At 35.4% G+C, this 12,547-nt stretch overlaps 1 protein-coding gene across 1 annotated transcript in view; it reads left to right on the forward strand.

The window, feature by feature from the left end:
• The window catches only part of LOC145688924 (uncharacterized), a 49,800-nt gene extending 40,616 nt beyond the window's left edge, over positions 1-9,184 (forward strand). Inside the window, exons 3-4 of the mRNA XM_081763093.1 lie at positions 573-1,300; positions 8,110-9,184. Coding sequence (XP_081619219.1) covers positions 573-1,300; positions 8,110-8,875 — 1,494 coding nt within the window. The 3' untranslated portion in view covers positions 8,876-9,184. The remainder of the gene's footprint in view (positions 1-572; positions 1,301-8,109) is intronic.
• The last annotated feature ends 3,363 nt before the right edge of the window (positions 9,185-12,547 follow it).

Genomic DNA, 12,547 nt, shown 5'->3' on the forward strand with positions numbered 1-12,547 from the left:
TTATATTTACCAGTCGACGAGCTTTTTTCCTGCGATCTGTAGTTTTTCTGTTTCATTATATCAATATCTCGCTGTTTTCCATCATAATTCTTTGTATATCTATCTATCTATCTATCTATCTATCTATCTATCTATCTATCTATCTATCTATCTATATATATATATATATATATATATATATAGATAGATATAAATATATATCACATTTCAGCTTATAGGATATATTTATGAGGTGTTAAACTGTAAATTTCGTATTTTTTGTAAATCGTGGTAAATAGCTATTTGAGAGTCTACAAAGGGTCAATATATTGATTAAAATGGAAAATTTTCCTAAAGAATATTATACTAAACCAAGAGTAATTCTCGACGTTGAGGATCTTTAATATAATTATAAACACTATAACAGAAAAAGAGCACAAAATGTTAAACTATACTGTATCTTCTTTCTTATTCTTTGTGGTTTATTTTTGAAGCATGGTAGATTGCATAAGTCGTAATGTCAGTCAATGTCTTTTTTTCTCAGTAGCCTCTGAGATACATATGTTTAATAGGCCATGTTTTCGTTGTTACAGAAAGAAAGGAAGCCAAGTTTATGGTACCACCCAGTTCCACGATGTACACTTAAGATCGGTTCCTATGACGAACATACTGATGTGGATGGAAATATTAGATCAGAAAGAAATACACTCCTTAAGAATAATGTTATGAACCAAGAAGAAACGCAAAAATCTGTTCGGAAGTGTACAAAAAATATTGGTACGAGCATAGACCTTCATTCGTCTGATGACATGGACAGTGATTTATTTGATAGACTAAGATCATGCAGGAAAAACAGTAAGAAGGAAAACAAGCATGATGGGAGTGTTTTGAAGGAAACACTGAAACATACCACAGGTCGTTACGGACAAAGTGACCACGTTACACAGAATTCTGGTAGAACTGAAAAACTTGAAAAAGTGAATACTAGATTGATCACTACTCCAAGAGTGGTATTAGAGAGACTAGATATTCTTGAAAGCGTGTGGTTAAAAGATAACAACTATCTAAACGCATTGGATGGAGTAGAATCTCCGGGATATGCAGAAAATTTTGAAGTAGAAAATGAACAGAATTCCCATGATAAAGTAGATTTGAAACAACTGTCTACAGAAACTTCATCTAGCATTTCTGACAAGAATTCAATAGACGTCGTAGTTTACCAACCTGTAATTAATTCTTCCGAAGAAACTGTATCAGTCAGAGAAAATAAGTCCAATGTTTCCAGAATAAATAAGAAAAATGACTTGCCAAACTTGAATTCGTAAGTATTTTAACACATTTATTTAGCATTTATTTATTGTTTGTAGTTACGTAAACTGTTTTGATTTTGCGGATAATGTTTCCAATACAGTGAAAAGTGCACTCTCTCCCAGTAATTATAATTGAAAAAAAAAATCTATAATGCAATAGAATGTAAGGAAATGTGATAGCAATACGATTAAAAGCAAATGTCAAAATCGAGAAGTAAAAGGACAGGTAAAAATCGGAATGGGATTCATTTAATAGAGTTACTATCCGGGAAGACGACAAAACTACAGGAAAACGGAAAGTAATTTGAAATGTAACGGTATGAATATAGAGCGGGTAAGTATATATAGGGTATATGTTAAAAGGTCTGTGTAGGAAAGTGTTGGGTGTAATACACCTCAACCTCAGTCTCATCATTGCACTAATACCGGATATTCACCCTGACGCACACAAATTCAGTGCAGACTCTTCATTTATAGGATTTTATATACATTTTCTTTATTCCATATTTGTCCATTTTCTAATTTTTTGGATGTTTTCTGATGCTAAGTAGATCTCGAACAGTAGCTTGTATCAACTTCGTGTACACTTCTGATAAGAATTTAACTGTGTACTTTGTAACTAATATTTGAAAACTCGCTGTACTAGTCAGTAAAAGAAAGTAGTAAACCCAGAATAAAGAAGAGATGACGTTTTCTAAATCTGAATTCATATAATCTTTTCTAAAGTCTTTGCAATGCTGACATCTACAAACCGTACGTAAGTGAAAATTGGCATATGCTTGGTTACTTTCTAAAAACACCGATTACACAGAACAATTGACTCACCTTCCTTGCCAGTAAGAGAGGAAATCCTTAATAATTGTTAGTGGAAGTTACTAGTAGTTTGTGGTTAGAGCCTGGAAAAATATTTAGTCGCAGTTTTACTTTAGTGTCTTTTAATTTGACGTTAGGATTCGTTGTTTCATATTCCGATGCATAAAGCATACCATGGAGATACAAAACGAATTCACTAACTCTGAACATAGAGTGATAATCTCTCATCACGTATTTCCTAACGTATAGTTCAGATTTATAAAAGTAAGCGATTCTCATATGTTTCCTATTTGGAAATGTATTCGCTGATATGTTTCCTAATTGGAAATTTATTCGCGGAAGAGTCGAAAACTACTTTCCGTCGGATTGAGCCTATTATTTAACTCAGTCTTGGGCCTTTCTTTGTTATCAAATAAAGAAATACTACTGGCTTAGAGCTAAAATTGCCCTGAATGCTACCTATTTCCTGTTCTGTCGGCTTGACTTAGTTTATTAGCATCTTATATATTAGATATAGATAGATGGATATTTTCTACAATATAGCCTGTGATATATAGGATAATGTCGAGACATTTGCCTGAATTCATGGATCGTGACACATATTATTACTCCTGAAAATGATTTACGAACCATTAATCTAAGTTAATATCATAAGAACAGAAGGTTCGTAAGGTTATTCATTTATTTATTGATCATTTAAAATGGAGGCAATGGATGGAGTTAGTCTGATAATTTCATGCCTTATAACCACATTTCAATAAAACCGCAAATACGTATACATCTAAGGTCATGTATTTTTGGGTTTGAGAACTTGACCCTGCAAATTTTCCCGAATTTATGGATATCGACATATGCGTTATTCGAAAGATTGTATTGTGCAATTGGGACATTAAAAAGGAACTGTATTTATTTATTTATTTATTGTATATTGAACTCAACAGGTCTACACATACTGATAGTTTTCTGTAGTATACATAATGATTATAGTTCATGGATCTTTGTGCTATGTGCTAAATTATATCCCCAAAGTGTTGTTTTACATGTACTGTACATCATATATGTCTATTTTAAAACCTTTTCGTTTTGACACTAATATACATGGTGTATATTTTAGGCGATATACCTAATACATTCATACGCCGTAATGGTATGTTTCGTGAAATATTAGTAGGTTGAGCGCACTTTCCTGTTCGGAACATGAAAGGAATTTTCAGATAATGATATCGGCGAATCTATTTCACTGTATATAAGTCTATTGAAAAAATAAATCAGCTCTTCTTTCTTCAAGAGAATCCAGTGAGTAATTTGATAAAAGTGCGGCGTATTTTTCTTATCGAGGATAGATTCTTGTCTTCAGGAACGCACAATATATTAAATATCACACAATTTTTTGTTATAATGACTCTAATTAGTGTACGTATTTTTGTCCCCTGTGGTTTCATATTATAACCGCGTATTTTATATTGGGACGTACGTTTGCAACATATAGAATTTTGGGCACACCAGCGTTCTTGAATTGACTTCCAAATGTAATTACATATCCGAAATTATCTAAGCTTCATTTTCAGTCCGGTTCAGATGAATACGGGCAAGAAATGTGATGTTATTGACACAGCAAGGTCAGTACTATCGTCAGCTCTTCGCGCTTGTATGCCATATGATATTCAAATTCTAATTTGATTTCCTTATATAAGACATTACACCGCACTTCTTAATATTTAATAGTAACTTACTAATTCTGTGCCATTTATAAAGAGCATTGGTGTCATTTTGCAAACTAATGGAGTCTATGTCCAAACGTATGGCACAGTATATTTTTAAATAGTCTGCATATAACAGCTTTTATGACTATTACATCAGATAAGTCGTTAATATATAACAGGAACAGCAAAGCTCCTAAATTCGAACCATGTGGAACATCTGCTTAAACTACATTATAAAAGTCGGGACATTTTTGTTGTGTGTACGTAGTCTGTATTCACGGAGATATGACGATAAAATTTACGTAGGGTATGTGAAAAATTAAATATTCCTAGTTTGTTGAGAAGAATATTACGGTTAATGACATCTAACGCCTTACTGAAGTCTGTATAAATTGTTTCAGCTGATTGTTACTGTCAGTTTCTGTTGCTAATAGACAAATAAACTGAGCAAGATAATAACTGTTGATTCTCTGGGTTGAAAAGAATTGTGGCTTCATGAAATATTTTATAAACATGAGATATTTTTGTCTGAATAATAATTTTAAATATTTAAGTGAGGGCAGATTTGCAGATATTGGTCTAAAACTTCCTTATATCGGTATTACTCCTCCTTGCTTTGGGAATTAGAGTTTCCATTGCAGGAGATTGCGTTGCACCTGGACCATGAGTATTGCATCCCAGTCCTCTTTACAGGCTTTCTTCTGGGAGAGACGCTGCGGACTCTACGATGGGACAGGCGCCACTTAAGGAGTCCGAAAGCACAATAGGCTGGCATCTTGATTCTTGACAGGGATGTCAGAGAAAGGAATTGCCGAAATTCCAGTTTCCTGTTCCATATGGCGATAGAATTGCAGTGATGTTTTTGCCTTGTGGCTGGGTTCCTTGTCTTGGTACAGTTCAAGCTGTTCACGTCTTGTCCGTAAAATGTTGGTATTTCATGCTGATATATTTCAGTCAAGACATGAATTTAGTAGTAAGCAGTATTAATTTTGACGTTTAACTCTATCTTATGTATTATGGAGACACATTTTGCTTCTATACGAGAAACCGGCCACAATCATGAAACCTTTTGGAAAACTCGGCGCACTGGCTGAATAGTGCTTCAGCCTTTGGCGTTGACAGATTTGTAATAGCATGAACCCTGTCAGTCTGTGAGGTAAGTCTACGCCTCATCAAGGGTAACAAGCTTCCATAGAGCACCTGCAAGATTGCTTTTATACATCCTCCTGCAGTTTATTTTTATTTATTTATTTATTTATTTATTTATTTATTTATTTTTTTTTTTTGGTCGTTAGCCACATGATAAGGTTTCAGGGCGTGCACAGAGCTCTTGAGATCGATCGTGAAGCGTAAATCCGCGTGAGGTTGATTGTCACCTGCGATGTGCGGCATTGGCTGTGCATGGGGGAATTTCGGATGTCGCCATATGCCGAACCAACGTAATAACGGCAGTCCTCTTCACAGAAGGCCGGTTTCTAGTTGCTTGCGTCGATGTGGTGGGCCCAGGACTCTGTGCCACATATTTTTTGTATAATACGATTAATAGTGCGTGATATACTCGAAAATTACACACAGTACACTGTTCTACGATACGCTACGTCGTGAACTTAGCCATAATTAATCTCTCTCATAATTTGTTCAGTTTCGGTGGCATCAGACTACACTAGATCACACTTCTCTACTGCGTGACTAATGAGATACTGTTGCTTACCTCGCAGTAATCTCACGGCGATGGGTTGAGCATACGCGATACTTGCACTTTGACTTCGGCTAAATATAAATAAATCAATATCTGTAGACGTGTGCCGACAACTGCTGCGAAGTCCGTGTGATGTACTGTACGTTTCCTGAAACGGAATGTCACATGCGACTATGTGGGTTGTAGGTATTTCTCGGAATTTCGAATTTGCAAAAACAATGGTTGAGCAAGGGCCAGCTTGCGGAACCGGACGTCAAACAGGGTCGTTTGAGTATAAAGTTACGCTTCATATGTGGTGAAACTACAAGGAGATTAGGAGTTCCCAGTTCGAGTTTGTTCCTAACGGTCGTACCTTTATTCCGAACAGCTGGGGTGGATATATGCTTGCGTCACTATACTCTCTCTCGTGTTAAGAGATCTGGATTACATGACCACGCCTGTATATAACAATAGTACAAGTTATGCTGCGATTCCAGGCAAGTAATAAACTTGTTGGATTATACATACACATGGATTCTATATGAACCTATCAGACACATCTTGTCATTAATCCGCAACTCTCCGCGAAAGGAATTATTGAACACAAGGGAATTTCTTGAACACAGTATCGTCAATAGTGCAATGTACTATCACACACTCAGTGATTTCAAGTAGTGATTAAGCGTAAAGGACAAGGAACGTTCAGCATAATTTGGAGGCCAGGAACGTTCAGCATATTACAAAGTAAGGCCAGGAACGAGCGATCTCTTTCTCGGGTGTCGCTAGAGTTCCTGGAATATTTCTCCTGTTTTCCACACACCTGTGATGCAATAATTTCAATTAGTTCGGACCTCTAAAGGGTGAACTTCTACCTTGGACATAAAGATGCGGACCGGTATGAGAGATTGATACTGTTCACTGTTTTAGCGCTTATTCTAGTAGAGCATACATTGGCTAGCAACAAGGCGATTACTGCATGTAGGCGCACTTCATTTTATATGTGACCACCATTGACTTTTTGTACCTTTTAGTTAATTCTTGTAATTAAATAATGTTTAATTGTAAGTAAATGATGGTTTATAAACGGTCCAATTTGCTGCACGTACTTAATAATTTATCGGATTATTTTTTTTTCCTAAACTAATTTTTAACCAGTCATCAACCTTGAATAGAGAGACCATAAAAATGCAGTGGAAATGTAATATATCAATAATCATGAAAATCAGTGGTGCATTCTATACTAATTAGCATCTTGTTAATTGAAATTACATTGTTAAATAATACAAGGTAACAGAAAAAGATCTTTCCGTTTTTGACGTCCCATTAATCATGCGCTTACAGAGAGGAAACGAAATGACGCACGTGCCTGTGAAGGGATTGAGAGTTAGTCTGACCATCGACTTTCAGCAATACAGGCACGTTGTGCACAAACAGCAGTCATAGCTCATTCAGCGTCGAAGAGAAATGGAGGTATCGAAGCAGCTTGTTAACGTGTGTTTGTTGTATGACGGCGTTTTGTAAATGGGTATGTCAGCTTGCGCATCAAGTCGCCGCATGTACCAGGCATTCAGTGAGAATGCTGTGAACGAACGCACCGTTAGCCATTGGTTCCAGAAATTCCGTTCGGGAGTTAGGAGCCTTTCGGATGAACCTCGCAGTGGACGACTGCATGTGTTGGATGACGAGGCCCTGAAAACAGCCATCTAGGAAGACCATGGTCTAACGTGTGATTAAGTTGCAGCAATGTTCCATGTTTCCACTGAAACTGTCAGATTGCACCTGCGAATCAGAAAGAGAAATAAAAGTTAAGGAATTGGATACCGCACATATTGGCGAGAGCCGACAAGGAATGAGTGACAGCCTGTTTGTCCTTGCTCACTTTGCACCTGAACCCATCCAATTTTAATCGTTCCTCACTGGTAACGAAAAGTATGTCCTTTATGACACTACCAAGCGTACCAGACATTGGTTGTTGCCACGTGATTGTTCCTGACACCTGAAGGCCACCTTTGCATCCACAAAAGATTTATCCTCTCTGTATGGTGGAATTGTCGGCAAGTGGTGCATTACGAGCTCCTTCCAACTGATCAAACCATTACTGGTGACCTCTATTTCCAACAGTAGCAAAGGATGCACCGCACATTGCTGCAGAAGGAACCGACATTAGTGAATCGAAGGATGTGCTGTTCCTGCATGAAAGTGCCACCCTGGTAGACCCTTCAGCAACTTGGCTCTGAGACGCTATGCCATGCACCATATTTACCCGACTTTGCGTCAGCATATTACTACCTGTTTCATTCCCTCGACAACCACCTCCGTGGAAGATCCTTCGTAAATGAAAGATACCTGCGGAACGCATCCACGAACTTCTTTGCATCCATGACCGCCGAGTTTTATGAACAGGGTATTGTGCAGCTCCAGGAACGTTGGCAAAAGGTGTTGGATGCTGATGAAGATTCTCTCTGCTCTTGCTCTAGAACGGTAAGAACTTTTTTGGTTACATTGTAATATGTAATGAAGGAACCACCTACTTGCACTTTAGAGGTTGTGTGTACTTTCATAGTAAAGAGTAAAGTGGTTATAATAAAAGTAATTTTTAGCAGCTAATTGGATTAATTTCTTTCAGGTCAGACGTGGGTAACGTATTTGAATGCCACATATGTAACTCCAGATTCCGTCATCTGAGTCGTCTTCAGCGTCACTCCATACTTCACAGAAGAGATAGGTTTAAATGTGATATGTGTGGAGATGGTTTCAAAAAGAAATTAGATGTGCTGGAACATATTCATAACCATATTAAATTGAAACCGTTTTGTTATTTGTGTCACAAGGTATTTACCCGTTTCAGGAATCTTGAGTTTCATATTGCAACAGTACACAATGCCGTCAAAGACTATGTTTGTGATCATTGTGCTAACAGATTCTCCAGCAGGTGTGCTCTTGTGTCTCACATTCAAATTCATACTGGCGAGAAACCTTTTGCATGCTCTATTTGTCCTTATAGGTGCAGGCAACAAAGTGCCCTTAAGCAGCACTCACTCAAGCATTCAATGGAAAAAACATTTAAATGCACATGGAGAGAATGTAAGAAGAGTTTTAAATCTCGCAAGTCTTACAAACACCATACTTTATATCATATGGAGTTGAAACCATATATTTGTGACACATGTGGCAAGGCATTTCGTCAAAGGTTGTATCTGATCAATCACGTTAGGATACATACTGGAGAGAGGCCTTATAAATGTGAATGTGGTGCAAGTTTTAAACAAATTCCTCATTTAACTAAACATTGGATGACTTGTGTGGTTCATAAATATCACAAGAAAATTCAACGTGATAAATCTGTCAAGGTAAAAAGAGATCATCGAGGAAAACGACAGAACTCTTGTTAATTTCAGTTGTAATTAAAAGAATGATTTATTGCATTGCTACATAAACGCAAGCAGTATGTGGTTTTAATTATATTTTCAAATTATCGTCACCTGAGATAATTAATCATCAAATCAGTGAACGTAGCGTGCTTCTTTAGCTGTTGTAATAATTAAAATTGATAGATATATGTTAGAAATCTACTCGTATATTTGTACAATATTCGTGTAGCTGTATTGTTTTTAGTTCTCGGAAAAAAGTTGAGGTAGTTAATGGATAGTTTTATAGTGAAATGACTTTCTAGAAAAATAATTTACTTTATCTGCTAGTAACTGGTAATACTTAATAATTTACAAAATTCCTTTACTTATATCCACGGAAACTCTCCAATTTGATTTTCTGTAAACTGCATGAGGTTTAACCCTAGAAAGACCATGCTCGCGACAGCTACGTGAAGTACTAACGGGGGGTCAAATTTGCCCGCGCTCGATTCAAGTAATTGGCAGACCTTATTTATTGACTCATGGTTAAACTGTTGAACAAATTTCAAAACCGAGAATATATCCAGCACTGGTACTGTATATACAGTGATGAAAATTTTCCGATTCGTAAAAACATACTCCACTTATTCCTACATCGTTGTGTAGCCGTGATGTAAGTGGAAAATTTTCTTCTATACTTTTCCGGAAAATTTTCCGTTCTCAACAAATATCAGTGATCAAGTAACAATTCCTCAGTATTCATAAATTGATTAAAATCATGTATAGAAATGTTAAACATTGAAAGTTTGTTTAAAGAATATGAAAATTTTCATGGCTCAGATAATTTTCAGTACTATGTAGGAACAAGTGAAACAATTTTTCATGAATCGAAGAATAGTCTGTCCTGTACAGTGATAAAAATTTTCCGGAAAATTTTGAAACGGAAAATTTTCCGATTCATAAAAACATACTTCACTTATTTCTACATCGTTGTTTAGCAGTGATGTGAGGTGAAAAATTTTCTTCCATATTTTTCCAGAAAATTTTCCGTCCTTAACAAATATTAGTGATCAAGTAACAGTTCCTTAGTATTCATAAAATTGATTGAAATCATGTATAGAAATGTTAAAAAGTGAAAGATCGTTTAAAGAATCTGAAAATTTTCATGTCTCAGACAATTTTCAGTACTATGTAGGAAGAAGTGAAACAATGTTTCATAAATCGAAATATTTTGTGTCTTGTATGGAAAAATTGAACTTTTTATGAGTCGGAAAATTTTCATCATTTTAAAGCAAAAAGTAAAACAACTTTTTGTGAATCGGAAAGTTTTATTGCTCTGGAGAAACAAATGTAAGAAACTTTCATGAATCGGAAAATTTTCATCACGCTGTAGAAACAAGTGAAAACACTTTTCATAATCGGGAAAGTTTTCGATATTATGTATAGTGATGTTAGGTGGAAAATTTTCCACTATATTTAACTGCACATTGACATACACAATTCCTGTAGAGGAAAATTAGACAGCAACAAATTATAATATCCAATTAGATTTCGGGAACCAGAAAATTTTCTAATATTTCAAGTTGGGAAGTAAAAATTTACATAGTGTTTTTCTCTCTCTCTCTCTCTCTCTCTCTCTCTCTCTCTCTCTCTCTATATATATATATATATATATATATATATATATATATATATATAATATCTACTTATTTATAAATGTTGCAGAATGTAAATCTATAAAACTAGTAAAGCTATGAGAAAACCGTCTTATGCGTATTAAACTAACGAAATCTAATATTGTAAGATCAAAGGTGGATTCTGAGGGAAGAACGCATTAAAGTTTTTGAAACATTCTTGGAATGAAGAATCGTTAGATTTTCACTTCATGAAACTTTTTAAGACAATATTTATTACCAATAAATTTTACGGCTAAACAACGATGTGGGAATAAGTGGAGTATGTTCTATGAATCGGAAAACATGACTTTTAATAAATTGAAATTTTAAATAATAGAATGGGATACTTGTACTCTACGAACTCATGTTCTCTGCACTTTGCATACACACACACACAGAGAGAGAGAGAGAGAGGAGTTGAATTGAGTTGATTTTGAGTTTAACGTCCCTTTCAGCAGCGAGACTATATAAGACGGGACCAACTGATTAACGTAAAATTCGAACTACATGAGCTCCCGCTGGGAATCGAAGTCAGGTCTTCCATGCCAAAGGCGCGTATGCTAACCGCTTAGCAACGAAGGAGCTCGCAGATGAAGAGGGAGAGAGAAACACTGTAAAAGTTTACTTCCCAACTTAAAATATAAGAAAATTTTCCGGTTCCCGAAAGCTAATTAGAAAGTTATAATTTGTTGCTGACTAACTTTCCTCTACAGAAATTCAATTTTGTAGCTGAATGTGCAGTTAAATATAGTGGAAAATTTTCCACCTAACATCACTATACATAATATCCAAAATTGTCCGGCTTATGAAAAGTTTTTTCCACTTGTTTCCACATCGTGATGAAAATTTTCCGATCTATGAACATTCCTTTCATTTGTTTCTACAGAGCAATAAAACTTTCCGATTCACAAAAAGTTGTTTTACTTTTTGCTTCAAAATGATGAAAATTTTCCAACTCATAAAAAGTTCTTCAATTTTTCCATATAAGACAAAAAATATTTCGATTCATGAAAAAAGTTCTTTAATTTTTCCATATAAGACAGAAAATATTTCGATTCATGAAAAATTGTTTAACTTGTTCCTACATTCTTCTGAAAATTGTCTGAGCCATGAAAATTTTCAGATTCTTTAAACGATCTTTCACTTTTTTACATTTCTGTACATTAATTTAACCAATTTTATGATTGCTGAGAAATTGTTATTTGATTACTGATATTTTTTTTAGAACGGAAAATTTTCCGGAAAAATATAGCGGAAAATTTTCCGAAATGGAAAATTTCCCGCGGAAAATTTTCCACTTCACATCACTATGTATATATACCAAAAATGCGTGAAATCACTGATATATTATACGAAAATGCTTGTTTTATTTATTAAAATATAAAGTTCAGGTTATATAAGGTTAGGCAAAAATTTAAAATTATTGAGATGTAAGTTACTCTCGTTTATATGCTGTCCCATTCATACTTTTGGCGTACTTCTGAACATTTATCTATTAGTCTTTCTCACTACATAACAAAGGATCAATATATATACTTTATATTGTGTATTCTAGACGTAAACACAGTGGTCTTTTCTAGATTTTGCCCTTAGGCCTTTTACATATTCACTGTTGTGTGTGTGTTACAAATAAGAAAAGTTATTTCTATGTGTCATGACCAGCATCACATTTTAAACACAAGATCTTATGGGTACAATGGGATTCACAAATAAAATGTTCACACCGTTCACATCTCGTTTTTACTTTCTTGAGATTGTCCTTCTCTTTCTTGGTCTGAGTTTCCCGAACACACAGATCACAACGTTTCCTTGAAGGAAGCTCAGTTGGGGCAATTCTTTTCCTAAATTCTTTAGGACGGACATTCCTTCCCAGAACGCTTTCCATTGCTGATACTACTGGCTTTTTGAGGCCGTCTTTGTTCAAGACCTGTTCTTCAATGTACGGTTTTAAAAGAGATTCCCCAGGTTGTAGCAGAAACAGACGTCTTCTTTCCATTTTGTTGCTATTCCATTCGGGGAAATTTAGTAGAAATAGTGT

This window comes from Thermobia domestica, chromosome 1 (genome assembly GCF_964235325.1).
Source record: "Thermobia domestica chromosome 1, izTheDome1.hap1.1, whole genome shotgun sequence".
Classification (NCBI taxonomy): Eukaryota; Metazoa; Arthropoda; class Insecta; order Zygentoma; family Lepismatidae; genus Thermobia; species Thermobia domestica.